The sequence below is a fragment of the Magallana gigas genome, chromosome 2 (assembly GCF_963853765.1).
Source record: "Magallana gigas chromosome 2, xbMagGiga1.1, whole genome shotgun sequence".
NCBI lineage: Eukaryota > Metazoa > Mollusca > Bivalvia > Ostreida > Ostreidae > Magallana > Magallana gigas.
Window position 1 is genome coordinate 40,983,115 of NC_088854.1, and position 17,821 is coordinate 41,000,935.

Consider the following 17,821-nt stretch of genomic DNA (forward strand, 5'->3'; position numbering starts at 1 on the left):
AAATTTCCAACCGCTCTGCGACTTCAACAGAAGTGGTACTATTCCGCCAAGCTTCTATCGTTTTTTTTTCAATTGTACAGGTGAATGTTCTTTTATATTTCACTTTATGATAATAAAAAAGTGTTGTCTTGCCAAAAGTAGTGTCATATTTATTTATCGGGCATCACAAAAAAGTATGGAGCATTGCTATTGTCATAATTTGCAACAAATGTAAATATAAGAAATAAAGTATCATTGTTGGATGTATATCGGGATATAAATACTAGTTGGTTACGTGATCAAATCTTCCATAAAGTCCTCCTTTTAAATTGTCCAGATAGTTTGTATTATATTCCATTAAGCTGAATTTATCATGATCTCTATTGTTCCTCAGGTGAGCGATGTGGCCTTAAGCCTCTTGTTAAAATTAGATTCATCAATCGGTCCAAATTGGTAAATTGTTTCTTCCCTACATATCACAATATCATTTTATGAAAATTGAGAACAATTGCAATGGTAAAATTTAGAAAGAGAGTATGAAAAAGTGAGTTTGAAAGCTTTTCATCCTTGTTTCGTAACATTCTGAGTTGTTCAATAATACATGGAATAATCATAAAGTAAAAAAAAAAAAGGTATATGAATATAAGATAAGACTTTTTCATATTGCATTTTATCTTGGATATGGTAATAACTAATTACACTATAATATATCTTTGAAATGGGATAAATATATTTTAATGACTATTTTTCAAGAAAACACAGTAGATATTATATAGTTAAATAACCTTAAAAGTCACACATCAGATCAAACAATAACTGATGTTTTCAATACACAGGATATCCCTTAATTATATTAAGTCTTGTGAGCATGCAGATTTGACGTGAGTTGATGAAATATAAACATAGCAGATTTAAAGCAAACATAAAGGAAATGTACAATCATTTAATATTTATTCGTTTGATGAGATATTGGCGCTTCTGATTGGTCGAAAAATTTCTTTGATACCTGCATCATTAAACTTTCGCCGGATCTACTTTTCTCAACTGTTCTGATCTAACACTATTTATGGAACCGAAATTTCCAAAATAAACATTGTCAACTAAATGTTAAGTTGTGTCTGTTTAATTGTCAGCAAACGAAATACAACTTTATAAACCTGAACAAAAATGAAAGTTTTACCTTCTCAAATAAACAAAACACATTTTCTAATGCACGAAATAAAAAATTAAGCGTCTTTTCACGACTTCGTCTGCTTGGGATCAACGATCAACATTTACGGCAAGGTTGGCTGTTCCAATTCCAGGAATAATTATTATAACGAACATAGGCTGTAGGCCTATACACTTTCACGGCAACACTGCGGTTACCGAGCGGCATATCATTTCAGTACATCACAAGCTAATATTAGTTACCACAACATTTACAATAGTCGCACATGCATTGTACAATCATCGTTTGTCGACACGTATATATCAACTATTTTTGTCCACGATTGTGTCCCCTTGCACGGTTATGCCAAGTTGCATATTCCAGCGATCTAACTTACGTTAAAGCGCCATCGATTGTATTCCCCTCTGTTTTCAATTCATCCGGTTCAGATTTCAACTCTCTATTTGTGTTTTATTTATTTATTTATTAAATTCTGCTCAATAGCTCTGCATCAGCTGAAGGCGCATCCATTTTGAATGTTGTTGCTGTTGGTGTTTGTATTCATACGTGCCGCTTCATTTACATTTTTTTTTTTTTACATTTTTGACCAATGACACTTCACATTTTATGATATAGGGATTTAATGATTAAAAATGCGCTACGCGCATTGATGAAGTTTTCCGGTCAATTTTTTCTTTGATACGTCGATCAATAGAAAAATTCATTTCTTAATTCAATGTAAATAATTTAGCGTTGAAAAGAGCGTGAACGAATCGAAAAAATCCGTCTCACAAATTTGAACTGAAGCATTTTGAAAACTAAACAATTATCTACGAACAAAAAGAGCAAGCTACAATTTTTGATACGATATTTGTTGTCAGATATAATGAAACACTTGAGAAGCATTGTTTTGTTTAATAATTCTCGGTCACGAAAATAAGTCGCCAAGCGAAGTATTACGCGCATTTAAAATCGAGTCTTGTGTGATTGTTGTAGTAATCGAAATTTTAAATATGATATGCTAACAAGTTTATTTAGGCATGATATCTATTTTTTCTAAATTTTGCAAGGGTTAAAAATGTGAAATGCAAAACTGCACTGCATCAAAGTTGTGTAAAAATGTCCGTCTTTTAAACTCAATTACCTATTTTATTTCAATTAATGATTTCCACAGGGGCCAAGCCCGTTTTAACATTAATTTCAATGTAACCATAAATGGTTACATTGAAATTATTGTTTAAACGGGCTTGGCCCCTGTGATGATTTCTAAGGTGAAAAATGATTCCTTAATTCTAAATTAGGACCTGTTTACTATGTATATTAGTAATCAATACTAACTATTTAAAACATGACTGCCCTCATCGATTCTCGATATTGCAGCTCAAATTATCATTGATTATGTTGCAGCAAGGATTAAGATAACAATTGTATTGCGTAGTTACAAAACTGATTTTATGATACTGCACTTTGATTTACAATAAATGATTGCTCAACTTTAGCAGGTTAAACCCATGTTAAGAAGAACAAAATCCATAAATCAATCTTGCATGTTTACAAACGATACTTTTGTTCAGAGAAGACAAACCGAGTCTTCAGTATATGGCTAAAGATTTGATATAAGATTATTCACTCTGAAATCAATACCTTATGTAGTCCAGCAGGCCTTAAAGAATTCAAGTCTTGATTGGAAAACGATTCTTTTACTAGTATTCTTAGCCATTTTTTTTAAAGTTATATGTTATAGATTCAATAATAATCGTTAACAATCATTTTCGTGGACCAAAAAATTTCACAGTTTTGAAGATACCAGCACGTAAATTCTTGAACATTAAAAGTAATGCAAAGTCTCTCACTTCAGCAATATGAGCTAATGTTGAAGATTTTTATTTTAGAATTGTAACAACTTATTTTAATGACCAACAAAATGATAGTTGACAAACTTCTGTAAGTCATATTTTTTTGTTTTGAAAGCAATTTTGAGGCTCATTGAAGCAAAATCACATTATTTTTATTATCGTCCTGCACAAAAACTTATTTGCCATATATTCCAATGTACAGATATCTTTGTATAACGATAAAATTCAAAGATTTTTTTTCAACCTATTTATCAAACAGGTTTAAGTACACACAGAATTATCATATTAGCATGATTAGGAAGCAATATAACAGTATCAAAAATACAGGCAATATTGCTTTAAATTCGTAAATTGACTCATGGTCAACAACAAAATTCTTTCACTAAAATTTGAGTGCAACGAATGATGATGTATTGACAGTCAATCGGTGTCATCGACTGGTTTGACCAATGAAATATATGTATTATTCAGTCTATCATGTAAGTTTTATAAAATGCAAAACTTTCATTTTTTTTTATTTGAAATAAAAACGTTTCATTTTCATCTGTATTAGAATTATGGATTTGATGGATATTTAAGTAAATTTTATAAAAGTATGTTTTATTATCTATATGTAAAACACATTGGTTAATTTTCATTCGAAGTTATGTAGAGATTTTTTTTTCTTGGACCATGCCTTATCTTTTTGAAAATACCAAAAGAAAAAAAAATTGGAAAAAATGGTCAGATCAAGTTCTCCGGCAACCATGTTTCCTGCTTTCGTGTGTATCTTGATGTATCATTTTCATCAATGCCCAATGATTTGATCAAAGTTACAAAATACTCAAAATCCAAAACAAAAAAGATAAATAAATATATAAAGACATGGATATACCCTCAAGGGTATTCGATCCTTTGTTATTCCTATTTCTCGAATCAGCTAGCCGAGTCTGCATGAAATTGAACTACGTTAAAACAAAAAGACTTCGTATTTTAAAAAAGCTAATATCAAATTCAGTGGGTAATGGTGCACGCATCCACCTAAAATACAATTTAAGCTTCGGGTTCACGCCTCATTTAATTTACAAATAGGGTTTTAAAAGAATGTTTCTTGCTACCCTAAGTTTGTGTTTACTTCGTCAAGCACAACACAATTAAGTTTCATGCAATGTGAACCGATATATTTAAAACATTGCGTATAGAAAACTATCAAACCATGTCCAGAACTATAAATCCGGTTTCTCTACATAATCTCATTTAAATCTTCATATTTTATGCAACGCCCTTCTATTTTATTAAAATCAACATGATGTTTAGATTTGATATTCAGTGCAACTCGTTTGAAATTGCTGTAATGAAAATCTAAAGGAATTCTGTAATGAAAGAAAATCTCATAATTTATTATATAACAAATATGGTCAATGTAATACAACTGGTATGGGTTTAAAAAAAAATACAACAAAAACCTTGTGAATATAAAAGGAACCCCCAAAATAGACAATATTTTGTATGGAACAAATATGGTCGAAGTATCAATATAAATGATAAGAATAAAAAACAACATGTGTCAGCATATGAAAAGCCCAAAGCGAACAATATGTTACATGGAACACAATAAAAATACAACCTCTGATCTAAATATATATATCAAAGTGATCTATATACATGTATATCATATAATTATCATAATTTTTAGGATGGTAAGTTATAAAATTTCTTTCTAGTCTAATCGGAAATTTAATGTGAATCCTACACGGAAAAAAGTTTAATTAGAACAATTTAAACAAGTTCTTGGTCTTTCGCAAGAGTCCATGGTCTTGTCAGAACCTCATTAATCAGTTTGGCACAGTCTGCATTCACATACCATAAAGTCTACAAGGCTCGAAATTTCAACCATGATGTCTGTTTTACCTCGATTGGAAGAATTCGAAGCTTGATTATCACGAGTGCATAATAAACATAGTTATAATAGTTTATATATGGACTTACAAAAAGCATCACTTGAAATTTGCGAAATGAAAATCAATAGCCACATTAGATCAGGAGCCTAAAAAGGAGGCAAGTTGTTGAGTATATGTACTATACTCTGCCCCGAGTTTTTGCTTCCACCACTTTTTGCTTGATATTTCAATAATAGTAAATACCTTTGTGCTCAAACTACGTTCACCCACTATTATGAAAAATGTCCAGATTATCTGTTTGAAACGCCCCCTCTACCGCTTCAGGTTTCAATACACATCCCAAAATTGAAAGTCTACGAAGGTTTTGAATTGCATCAGCCCGGATGATAACGTTAAAAAATTGCGCGAGGTATCCCGAATATTTCCGAATGGAGAAAAGATGTAAACATTTCCAATTATAAATCTCCGTAAGAAAATTGTCTTCGTTCCTGTGAAATTCTATGGGTGAAAAAAGATAATTGTTCAATGAAGATATCTTGGATATATTCCCTTTCATCGATTTCAATTGTATTTCTTTCACAGGTATGTGTATTTTTATTAAAAAATCATCGAAAATTGATGAAAGCAATAACTTGGGACAGACTATACATATTGTGCAAAGGAGTGCAAGATGTTTTTACAAAATTGATAATCTTATAGTCTCTCTCTCTCTCTCTCTCTCTCTCTCTCTCTCTCTCTCTCTCTCTCTCTCTCTCTCTCTCTCTCTCTCTCTCTCTCTCTCTCTCTCTCTCTCTCTCGTGAGACATTGGAATTCATAGAAGTTCCTGAGAAACAATCTTTTTGGCAATTGTGCGATACATTTTCAAGGCTGCAAACCACATTGACTCCATGTAGCCCTGTTTTTCGGCGTAGGAAGCCAGATACTTGCACGTTGTATTCCCTGTGTAACATTTCATGCCGGTCTCTTGATGCAAGGTCAAATTGGCTGTTATTGATGTGAATTCGACCTTCCCAATCTTTGCCGGAAGCAATCCATACAAGTAAACATCATCCACCCAGAAAAATGGTGTAAGATACGAAGCTTTGTACATTGGGCGAATAATGTCAGCAGATATCAGTACAAAATACCCATTGCAGTACGGCACTGGATAATGCGTCATGTTCTTAAACTGATTTGCATGAACCTTCCACTTGCTCTTTTCTCTCATTATAGGGCTTGTACCCTTAGGTCTCAAATGACACATGATTTTTCGCGATGCTTTCTGGTACAGCGGAAGATAGTATTCCAATAGGTTGAACACATTCACAAACATGTCATCATCAACTTTCACAACCATCTCAACATTAGAGCAAAATTCACTTATCCAACGATATGTTAGAACTCCTTTATGGGTAAGATTGCGATAAGAATCTATAAATTGGCCTTGTATGATATCCCCATACACAGTGCTTTCGTTTTCGAGCATTATTTGGATTTTCTTGTCACTAGTCAGTCCAAAGAAGAAAGCAACTCGGAAAGTTATATTGCGAAAAATGTTAGTATTGCCCCAGGTTTCACGTATAGCCCGCCTTCTCTTGAAATGATCCGTCGAAGTATGAACGATGAACAAGAAATTAAGGATGGAGTCGGATTTACAGATGGAAGGATTGTTGATGAGATATGAAGACATGAGAGTTAATGGATAACTAGTCCTTTTCACAGGCCTTGTAATTAATGTACTCGCAACAGTAGAGGGTTCGATCTCTCCAATTGTTTTGATATTCAAGTTTCTACTGTTTGTAGCATCCTCATTATACACTTGTCTTTCGTTCATTAAATTCTGTAATCGTGACATTTCTGACACTGGAGTACTGATGAACTGATCTATCATCACCAATGCGGTTATAAGGCCGCCGAGAAACAAGGCCAGACGCCGACCGAACACCGCCATCAGGTCTTGGTTCTTCTTCCTGCAAATACAATGAAAGGAAATCAGTTACCAGATACTACCCCTCAAACACTACTGGTTTGTGACCAATTCTTGTCAAGTACCTATCCTCGCCCGTATTTGTTACGGCATTTTTCATACGTAATTTTAAGTGTTGATAATTATAGTGACGTAACATTGACCTGGTGAGAATTGGTTATTGGAGAGAATTGTTCTGTCTCAGTAGTAAACGTGAGCAACTGTCGGCGTTTCAAATGTTATTAGAACTATCCTAAAATTATAAGTAGTTCCCGGTATTTGATAACTCGTGGGACAAAGCCCTGACCTTTATCATTAAAAACTGATGAAAATGACTTTTTTGTGTCCAGGCAAAACTTGTATTCGTTTCCCTGGTCCTCACGCTAAATGAAAGACATTTGTACGTGTCTTACTCGCTCTGTTGAAATAAAGAGAAGGCTCTTCGATTTGTTTTAATTTAAACTTAATCATGATATGCCTGTGGAAAAAAGTGCTGCTATAGACACCATAAATTGATATTTGAAACAACATTACACAAATGTTTTCGATATTACTAGACGAATTTGCGATGAAAAGTGAAAATAAAATGCAAACATTTAGGATAAACGATGTCTTGTTTCGTTTGCCTATCCCGTCTCAATGACAAATAAGGGTGTTTTGAATTCATTTCCCAGTTTTTATAAATAAAATGTTGTTATTTTTCATAACATAGTCTAATATATATATAGTACATTTTAAAATGAGCACTAAATTCATGTTCGATTATATTGATCAAATGTACTTTAGTTATTATTATTTACATGTTAATAAAATAATTTATAATAACTCTGTACAGAATATGAAAATTCAAATGTTGATAGCCTATATATACTTTGTCGAATTCGATTTAAAACATTACAGTATCAGAAAAGTTCTTTAAATTCTGAGCATTGCAGTCACAGATAAATATTAATTGTAAAAGCAAAATCATTATAACAAAACAGACTTTTATTAAGTGATAACAATTGGTGACATTAGTATGATTCAGACAAAACCCAGTGTTGAAAAATGAGTATTTTGTTATTGGTTCAGGAGTATGAGTGCCACTTAGAAATCACTTTTTGTTTATTGTTCCGCTGCTCGTTTCATGACCTGTTGCACCATCGCAATGTTGGAGTGCCTTTGTGTCCACGGAGTCATTTTGGACAAGGTTGCCCGCCACAGTTTTTCCGTTCCCCCATCGTCCCAAGCAAGGATTCCAACATGAACGAGGGGCCCACTACCGTTATATTCCTCCAAACCGGACTTAAGATTCAAACTGAGCAAGCTGGATATGTCTTCATAGTGAACACCTTTGATTTGCCCTAGCACCATTCCGAAAAGATAAGCATCATCTACAGAGAAGTATGGGGACGTATACGAATATTTATATAGCTCGGGCACGAGATCCGATGAAAAAAGAGCGGTGTAACCACTACAGAATGTTGGGTAATGAGTTTGGTTCTTAAGTATGTATTCTGGAACGTACCATTTACTTTTGGGATTTCTAACAATAACACTAGTCCTATTTTCTTTTAATGAACACATGATAACCTTTTCCTTTTTATATATCTGAGGCAAAAGGTATTCAGTTAAAGCAAAAATGTTTACAAACATATCGTCGTCTGCTTTGACTATATATTTGGCCTGGAGACAATTATCGTTAATCCACTGCATTGCCTGTATGCTTTTAAGAGTAAGGTTACGCTGAGTATCCATAAAGTTTCCTTGAATTATGTCTCGTGTTTTCAAATTTTCGTTGTTTATTTTCAACTGGTCCTCTCTTGTCGGCGGTTTGCCGAGAATGAATATAACTCGTACTTTTATGTCTGAGAACACATTTTTGTTTGCCCATGACTCTCGAAGTACTCTACGATGTTCAGAATGGCTCCATAAACTGTGAAAGTAAATTAATAAATCTACTTCCGACGAGTTGCAAATTTGATTGTTGGAAATAATAGGCACGGTTAGGTTTGGGTGTTGTTTACTTGGAACAAACTTTTGGACGGGGGGTCTTGAAAACCATTCCTTAGTATGATCAGGAGTAGATAACTCTTCCTCTTTCTTCGCGTAAGATTCTTCTACAACATCTGTTGGCTTTCCGTTCTTACTTCTAGTTAGGAAAGACAAAATGAACGACTGGCGTGCTTGTTTGAGTGCATTATAGCTCGTTCCCGCGTGGGATGCCTGGCGTCTCGTTGATGACATCATGGTTGAGATTACGGTAAATACGCATGCGCCGATCACAAGACAGGCAAACGTAGTCTCTGAACATCGTGCAATGTTCCATGATCTTCCTCCTCTCATGCTGTCTAATGCATATTACCCTTCCAGGCGACTTCCTCTTCTTCCATATAACGAAATCACAAAAAGGACATCAAAACCACACGTGTCTCTTTAATCTGAAAATGGTAAAAAGAGGCTGCATGGTTGCTTCTCTAGTTTCAATCCTGGATGAGTTTTTTTATCTTTTAATTACCATACTCTATACACACGGCGTCCGATAACCTATTTAATTTACACAGCCATTGTACAGAGCTGTGAATGTAAGGGCCCAATATCAGTGTACCTCTGAGGTTGACTACAATAATAAAATGGTGTTGTCGCGATCGTATTCGTCGATTTTTTTTTTATTGTTTTATAGGTGTCTGGGTGATTTATGATATTTTTGTAACGGGGGGAGGGGGGGGGGTCATTGCTTCTTTTCCATTTAGTGCTTTTTTTGAAACGCAATTAAATAACCGGCACGTAGAAACAGCAGAGCCCCCCCCCCCCCCCCCCCCCGACTTGTTTTTAAAACAGAGATGTTTAGTTAAAAGATGATTTGATGAATCCTACCCCTACCCCACTTTTTTTGGAAAGTATTCAAAATTATAGGGAAATTAAAATTAACATATATAATATATATATATCAAATCAAATTGTAAGATCCCTCCAATGGATTAGGGATTTGAGGATTGGCGAAGTTCGTGACCTTTTTTTTGTAACGTTTATTTTCAAGCCATTTTGGTAGGTCTGCCCCGGTATTTAAAAAATGCTACGTGCTTGAAAACTACAGGAACACATAGATTGTCTTAACTTTAATTAAAATCAAAACAACATCAAGCTCATTTTCAACTTCAAAAATGAAAAGGTAAAATTGGGCGCAGACAAGTACAGTGATTGTAAATACCGGTATCGGTAACAGATTATATGTCGTCTAAACTATGCAATAGTTTGAGGTGAAGCTCTAGCAGTGCAGAACAAACGTGCCTTTTTACATTTTATTTCCTTGGCTTTTAAAATTAAAAGCCAAGGAAATAAAATAAAATGGCATGTTTTGTATACAGATTTTTGCAGGCTTTGTTTATTTCAAAAACATTTGTTTAAATGGCCCATAAAAGATCATAAATGGGAAATAAGGGCTTGAACGAAAATAAGATAACATTTCACGAATATGAAAGAAAAGGCAATTCTTTGCTTTTAATTTGATTTAAACAGATAACTCGATGTCTTTCCTGATCATTGTTTGAAATAATTGTGGTCGAAAATGTCAGAACCTTACAATATTAAATAATTTTTGGCTCTATTTTACACGTCTACAAATGAATTTATACTCGTAAGCTTTAACCATTATTTATTTTTATATTCATCGAATTTTTCTGATCCAAATCAACTTGAAGGTTCTTTTGACCGTACACTTTACATTCTAATTTAACAGTACAAACAATTATTGTGGTACCCTTCAAATTCCATAAAAGTAGAATTACAGTTCCGAGCAAATTAGTTATTTATCTCACTGTTCTCTCTTATACATACTATTTTGTTTAATCATACTTATGACACATTTGCAGATTAGTAGCTTTATGGGGATATTCGGGTAGACATACCGTTGATGCCCTCACATAATTATAGGGAATCGAAAAAACCTAGTAAGCAAATACATACAGGTACATGTACCACCTCCCTTTTTAAATTCATACTGTGTCTAAGCCCTGTGGTTCCTTATATTGAAAACAAACTTGCAATTTATCACAGGTGCACACACCAACCTGGGCCAGTTTTTGTCTTTTTAACTGAATTTCCCTAGACATTATATAGAAATACTTGGAAGCAAATATTATTACGGCATTTAACCACTTATGTCGTCGCTTTACTGGCATCTGAATTTCTCTTAAACCGCTAAATGGCTTTGAAAAAAGAATAATCCACATGAAGAATAAAACTCATCATTTTATTTAAATCTAAACAAACCACTTTTCTTCACTTTACGGAGTTTGTGGAGGTGTTAGAAATCCGAGACAAGTCGTTCGTGAAATACCCAACGATTTTTCGGTATTGAATATTTTCATAATTTACGTTTGAAAATTGGTTACAAGGCGCCGAAACAAGCACAAGTTTTTGTATGTCGTAAAATTGCAAGATTTATGAATGTAAATAACTTTACATAGCTAAATCTAAATGCACAAGTGCATACCAACCTGAAAAAAGCAGGGAGCTTATGTAAGAATTTAAATCGAAGTTATATTCATTGAAAAACTAATAAACATCAGCATGCATTTGAATGTTCGCAAGGTGCTCAGCATTGATTAGTTTCTGTACGTGCAACCAGGCGACAGAACATAGGGTTGCTCACAGAGAAATTCGGATTAACAGCTGTATCAAGTCAACGATCTGTGCAAGTCTAAAGAATCCAAAATAATGTAACAAAATAGTATTTACCTTAAACGTCGATTCCCAGCGGATACATGCACACCTGCAATGAGAGAGATACAAATGTCGTGCTGAATTTTGGTATAAGGAAATCTATACGTTGATGTTATGTTCAATTATGTGTAGCGAAGCGGCAAGGTTTTATTCATTTGGATGGAACTACATTGTATTGAACATAATGACACGGCCATTTCTTTAGAAATAACAACTTTAGTCGCAATGTTTTGACAGACTCCACTTTCGCTGACCACTGATGCGACTAAAACTGTACTCTATGAGAGAGGAGGAGAGGGGAAATATTTTAAATAAACACTTTGAACATACACATGTAGTCAATTATGAAACATGCATTTTCGTGAAAGTTATATTTTGAAAAATACACAAAGCATGTCACTTGGCTTGATCTAGCTTAATTCAGTCTCTGCCGTTGTCACTAATTGGCAATATACTTAATAAAACTAAAAAGGATACTACATTTTTAAATTGACCTATCAGAAATATCGCATTACATGTACGTATAAAGCAACAAGTAACACACTTGTTATTATTCAATGGCATCGCTTTACACCCTCTCTCTCTCTCTCTCTCTCTCTCTCTCTCTCTCTCTCTCTCTCTCTCTCTCTCTCTCTCTCTCTCTCTCTCTCTCTCTCTCTCTCCCAAGCTTCAACAAAACGCACGTGCTGGTTGGCGATAGTGTAGGTGTTTCTGAATACTGTTCTAATAGGTGTGTCATTATGTATCAAGTGATATTCAATATTTGTATAAAGACTACATGTATTTATTAAAAAAACGTGTTACATGTTAGTATTTTAAAAGCTGGAATGAGCACATGTGCATGATAAATACGTAAGGTGTTGATTTGTTTAAGGTTGGGATAGTAATCGTGTTGATGAGGGTTTTTAAACATGTTTTCAAAAAATGGAACAGGTGGAATTCATGACACGATGTATAATTCGTAGAAAAAGGAAGATACGCCTGGCGACCATGTCAAATTACGTCCACGTCTTTTCAAGTGAGACACTAAATAATAAACGAAAATAGCAAACATGCGATTGGTACGATATCATGTTTTGAGTAAACAGTGTAGGCTTGGTCAATATTTCGAAATTTCTATTGTATTGAATTATTATCATATACATCGAGTAGTAACAATACAGCGATTTAATATATTTCAGAGAGAAAAAAAACAACTTTCGATAAAAATATTCCTCTATAATTGTGTGCTTTCGTCTATAAAACTTTTACAAATCTTGCTGTCAACGCCTGTCACGAAGGTATGGTGGTGTTTTTTTTTTTTTTTGGGGGGGGGGGGGTATATATTTGATATATTGATATATCAGATTGACATGTCAACAAAATCCTATTTGTGTCCTTCTCTTTACAAAATATTGCATAACTGATATCGGCCCTTAGTTGTTCCTTGGCCGTACAACACGGTATCGCGTCTTTTAAGAAATTGTACTGATCCTATTCAACTTACCCGCGGTCACGTCTGACTGACCAAAACTAAAGGAGATTAGAAATTCTTTAGCCCTAGATCTCTGTCAGTTTGTTTAAATATGGCTGGAATTCATTTCTACGTGTCCTTTGAGTGTACACAATCTTAATCTTACAATAAGCTCAATAACCTCTTATCAAGTATAATTATGTCCAGGAAAACTTGTTCAGTTACAACTATCCGATTTTATAAACAATGGTCTCTTAAATGAGTAATTGAGCAAATTGACTTCCCACTTTTACAAAAGCCAGATGTTTAGAAATATAAGAACTACACATGTATACAAATGAACAACGATATCTATGAAAAGTGAAATATATTACCGCAGCAAACATGGCGTGGCTGCTGTCCAATTGATCTTAACAATCCAAAGCAAAGAAAAAAGGTCCCTCACACATAAGACTTTTCAGAAAATTCAAGAACCTATATCCACCACCAAACGCTGCGAAGAATGTCGTAACTATTATATACGTACATTCAAAAGAAAAAGAAAAATCCGAGGTAAACCGCGACTAAAAGACATGAAACCCGTGTTCTTACCTGTAGCTTTTCATTAAATCCAGAATTCTCTCAGAAAAATCGATAGCCCTCCTGCATTAATTATCATCTTTCCAATGGAGTACCTACACCTTCAGTATCAGAGTATACATTCATTTCTCACGCCGAGAGTTTCTCTACGGGCATTAACGATTATAAATATAAACCGGTGCCGCCTGTCGGGTACAACGTCGAGCGAGACCTTTTGTCCGAGAGTTTTTATAAATGTTTTTCTACATCATAAAACGCCTTGCCACGCAAGGTTGAACTCGAACGTAGTACATCCGGGAATAAACCCCGACTAATCCTTCAGTGAAATTAAATTCCGGGGTGTGGACTTATCAGTCGTTTGTTTAATTTCCACTGGTCATATCTTGGTGCATTTGAGTAAGCACTCGTGAAACTCTCCTTTGACGCCGAGAGATTAGTATGTTACGAGAATACGTATTAGAGCTAGCGAAATTAGGTCGCTATGTCGATGCAATATCATTACCACATGGTAAAAAAAAATATATTAATTGAAAAATAATGTAGACAAGTACCGCTTCAAAGTGGATGAATTAAAAATAAGCCAAAATGCACTGAATATTAAAATTTTTTTACAACATTAACCGAATCTTAATCATTGAACAGGTGAAATTCAACAGGGTACAGCCTAGACGCATATTTAGCAATTTCGTTAATAGGTCGACACTTAACACCGCCTGAATAATGCGCTATTCTACATTTACGCTCAAGCACGTTAATTTGAATCCAGCCACAACATAACCCAGTTTTGTATCAAAAATATTTTTTTTATTATTTGCACACAGATACCACACAAAAGAGAAGAGATACGGCGCAGGCATAAGGACTAGGCATAGTTGATCGGAGTTGATTGAGGAGATGGGAGGGGGGAAGGGCGTCTTTAAATAACTGTTACTCATTATGGTCTATAATATCACGATATGCACAGAGTTTTAAAAGACTGTCTCTTTAAATCCTACCCTGTGGATATTTAAAGGAAGAGATTATTCGTGTAGTTTAGTGGTGTTAAATTTTCCGTGACATGACTATTTTCTTACATATTCTATATAAGACGTCTTATGAAAGTCCAAGAAATGGCGAGCAGAATACACTGTACGTGGTTGATAACCAATTTCCCCGACATTATGAGAGAGAGAGAGAGAGAGAGAGAGAGAGAGAGATTTATTTATGGTTGAATTTGTCGTGGTCAAGGGCCGATAACCACCGATTTTACAGCTCTGAACAAGAGTTGTCAGTTCTTGCCGTTTTGAGCGGTTTTTTTGTCTAAAGTATCAAATTAACAATACGTTATTTGTAATCATTGAACTCAAAACAATTTTTAAGGATTGTGATTATTACTTACCCAATAAACAATATGATTTCAGCTCGTTCTTCCTTCAACCGATGAGAATCAAAGTAGTGAAACTACTTACGGGGGTTGATGTTTATTAGATTATTGTTTGAACAATTACTGAACAATTCTGTGCGGCTATGTTAAGGCTGGCCAATTATTTTCACAGCGATATGTAGAAAGTCACTTGTCTGTACTTCATAAGATATGACGTCATAGTTAACTTTGACGTCACGATCTGCATTCCTTTCGATCGTTCTTAGGGAATATATCGTAACGTAATAAGTGATATTCATTGTGCATAATAAACCCGCTTCATTCCTTTACATAGACACTGTTGTAAATACTAGTGCTACTAAATTCAATATCACCGATATGGAGTATAAAAAAATCAACAGTTTTAAAGCTTCGTAATAGGTAAATAACTATTCATATAAACTAATGGTTTTGAGACTCCCCCTGCTACGTGTAATCTAATGAATGGTGATATGTATATGCATATAAAAAACGGCTTGACACAAGTGAAAGATAAAAACAATCTTAGTATATTTTACGTGAAATCGGGAGAGAAAATAAGTACCAATGTGAATCTTGCTGGGGGAAACCTACCCATTGACCCGATTTTGTGTAAATCGAGCCTATAAAGTAAAAATGTGCCTAATTTCGATGGCGGTGCGAAATGTTTTGACAATATTTCAAATAAACGTAATTTTTAAATGAACCCCCAGGAAGAACTGCAAAATACATTACTTATCGAAGGATTTTTCATAAAAATATTTTTGATTTAATGTCATAATTCACTTGTGCCGATGCGATTTTTATAGTTTATTTACCGTCTTAGGCCGCTTTCCATTAAAGTTGCCTCGCCGGCGACGTTATCGGGAAACGGCGACGTTAATGGAACGGTTGGCAACGTCACAATGCTCCAACAATGACGATTGCAGCTTAAAACTGATACCTATCTTAAAATTTGATCCAAAAATGTTGGCTATTTGCAGTTTTAATGTATTTCAATGTAGTACGACAAATTGTAGTTTTAGAAATACTAGTTTTGTAGAATATGATAACATCGACGCCATATTGTTTCCTAATCAGCAACGGTATATTGCGTTGCCACAATCGCTTGCCGGCGACGCGCGTTCCAGCAATCGGTGACGAAGGCAACACCGGCAAATCCGGCGATGCCGGTTAAATGGAAAGCACCCTTAGAATACACCCGTCACGTGCTTAAGAAAAATATATGACGTCACAAAAATACATCAAACATAGTGTTGGATATCACTATTACTTATTAGGTTTGTTACTGACTGTTTACAGAAATTTGTGGGGTCGGTAAAGTCCATAGAAGGCGAGGCGGAGTTTTTTTTTTTACTTTATTAAATCATACATGTATTGCTCATGCAAACTAAAGTTGTAAAATTTTACTTTAATTACTTTATATAAATCATCATCAGAAATCCACGACCAGTCTCGCATTCAATTAACAGCGTATGCGAGACGGGTCTTTGGTTTCTAACATTGATTTATAAAAAAGTGATTTCCCAATTAGAACATATTTTCATCACACACTAGAAAGAGAAATGTGGTGATTAGGTTACATAGCGGATGCAAAAAAAGCTATTTCATGACGTCTCAGCATCAACTTTTGTGCAATATTTACGCGTTCGAAATGTGTAGATATTGACGTTACATGTCTATATTTCATTTATCAAATATTTATTTTTAAATCAACAGGTAATATTTGACTGAAAAAAATATTGATCGCGGTATTAAAACAAGGCCAGACTCTAGTTATTCAGAAAACACAACACAGACGCTGAAAAAAAATAGAAACAGAAAATTAAAAAACTGCGTTTACAAAGCCGCAACTTTGACGTCGTTTTCTGAGCATTGTGACGTCAAAAGATAAGGGCCCTTTTCTCATGACGGCAGTCATATATGAAATGACAGGCCAGAGATGATGAAAGGCATCTACTGATCTAGCCCCATTTATATTGGCTTCGCCCTCCAAACGCTTACACCGTAATTAAAACATATTATTGTTCAAAATGAATAGTATTAATTTCGCTTCCGCAACTACAAATAACACTGTGCCGGATAATTATGCCAGTGCCAAGGTGGCATTTTTGCACCCGCTTAAGAGGCAGTTTCGGAAAAATTCATACATACAATATGATAGCCCATTGTCTAGAAAGTATAATCACTTTTGTTTTTACTGTGTTTCACCTGAGAGATGAGATATTTACCTTACCTTTAAAAATTAATATCCCATAAGAAAATGAAAATCCCATAGGAGAAATGATTCTCCTACGGGAAATATTGACAATCTTACAGGATTTTCTAAAAATCCTAGAGGAATTATAGCGAGAGCAGCAAGGCGGCGTGAAGCGCCGCTCGCGTAGCGAGCTCTGTAGACAACGTGTACGAACGGAGAAAATTAGAGTTGAAATCTGCACATTGTTCAAAGAAATTTTTATGAGGCCACGTGAAAAAGTTCAACACATCCCAATAATCCTTTGCGGTGCATAGCAACATGGTGGAACAGGAAGCGTTTCTAAGGAAAATTCTGACCTCTTAATCGTATACATCTATTTCAGTTATAACAACAAAAATCTTTTAAAAACACTGAAGTAAACAACACATATGCTTACGTAAAAAACTGTACCTATCTGAACTTTTGCTGACATATGACGTCATTTCCTTTCCCGAATTTTTCCGACAATTTACGAGAATTGTCGAGCGCAAAAGAAAGTTAAGTAGGTGCGTTCAAGAGTTGTACCGTTGGTGAAATTGAGATCTACCGCTGGCAGCATTTGGTTGCCATTAGTGAACTATGGTGGTCATTGGTCACCACTTGCTGCCATTTGTAGCAATTTGTATAGGTAGTACAATGAACGATTTTTTGTCA

The 17,821-nt window shown here is 34.7% G+C and overlaps 1 protein-coding gene across 1 annotated transcript; it reads right to left on the reverse strand.

The window, feature by feature from the left end:
• Window positions 1–5,580: 5,580 nt before the first annotated feature.
• LOC105336262 (beta-1,3-galactosyltransferase 1) lies at window positions 5,581–14,948 on the reverse strand. Its single transcript, XM_034462388.2, has 3 exons — window positions 14,926–14,948; window positions 11,531–11,564; window positions 5,581–6,815 (listed from the first exon to the last, which is right to left on the reverse strand). Exon 3 carries the CDS (start codon window positions 6,794–6,796, stop codon window positions 5,678–5,680), a length of 1,119 nt encoding a protein of 372 aa, XP_034318279.2. The 5' UTR covers window positions 6,797–6,815; window positions 11,531–11,564; window positions 14,926–14,948; the 3' UTR covers window positions 5,581–5,677.
• Between the last annotated feature and the right edge of the window lie 2,873 nt (window positions 14,949–17,821).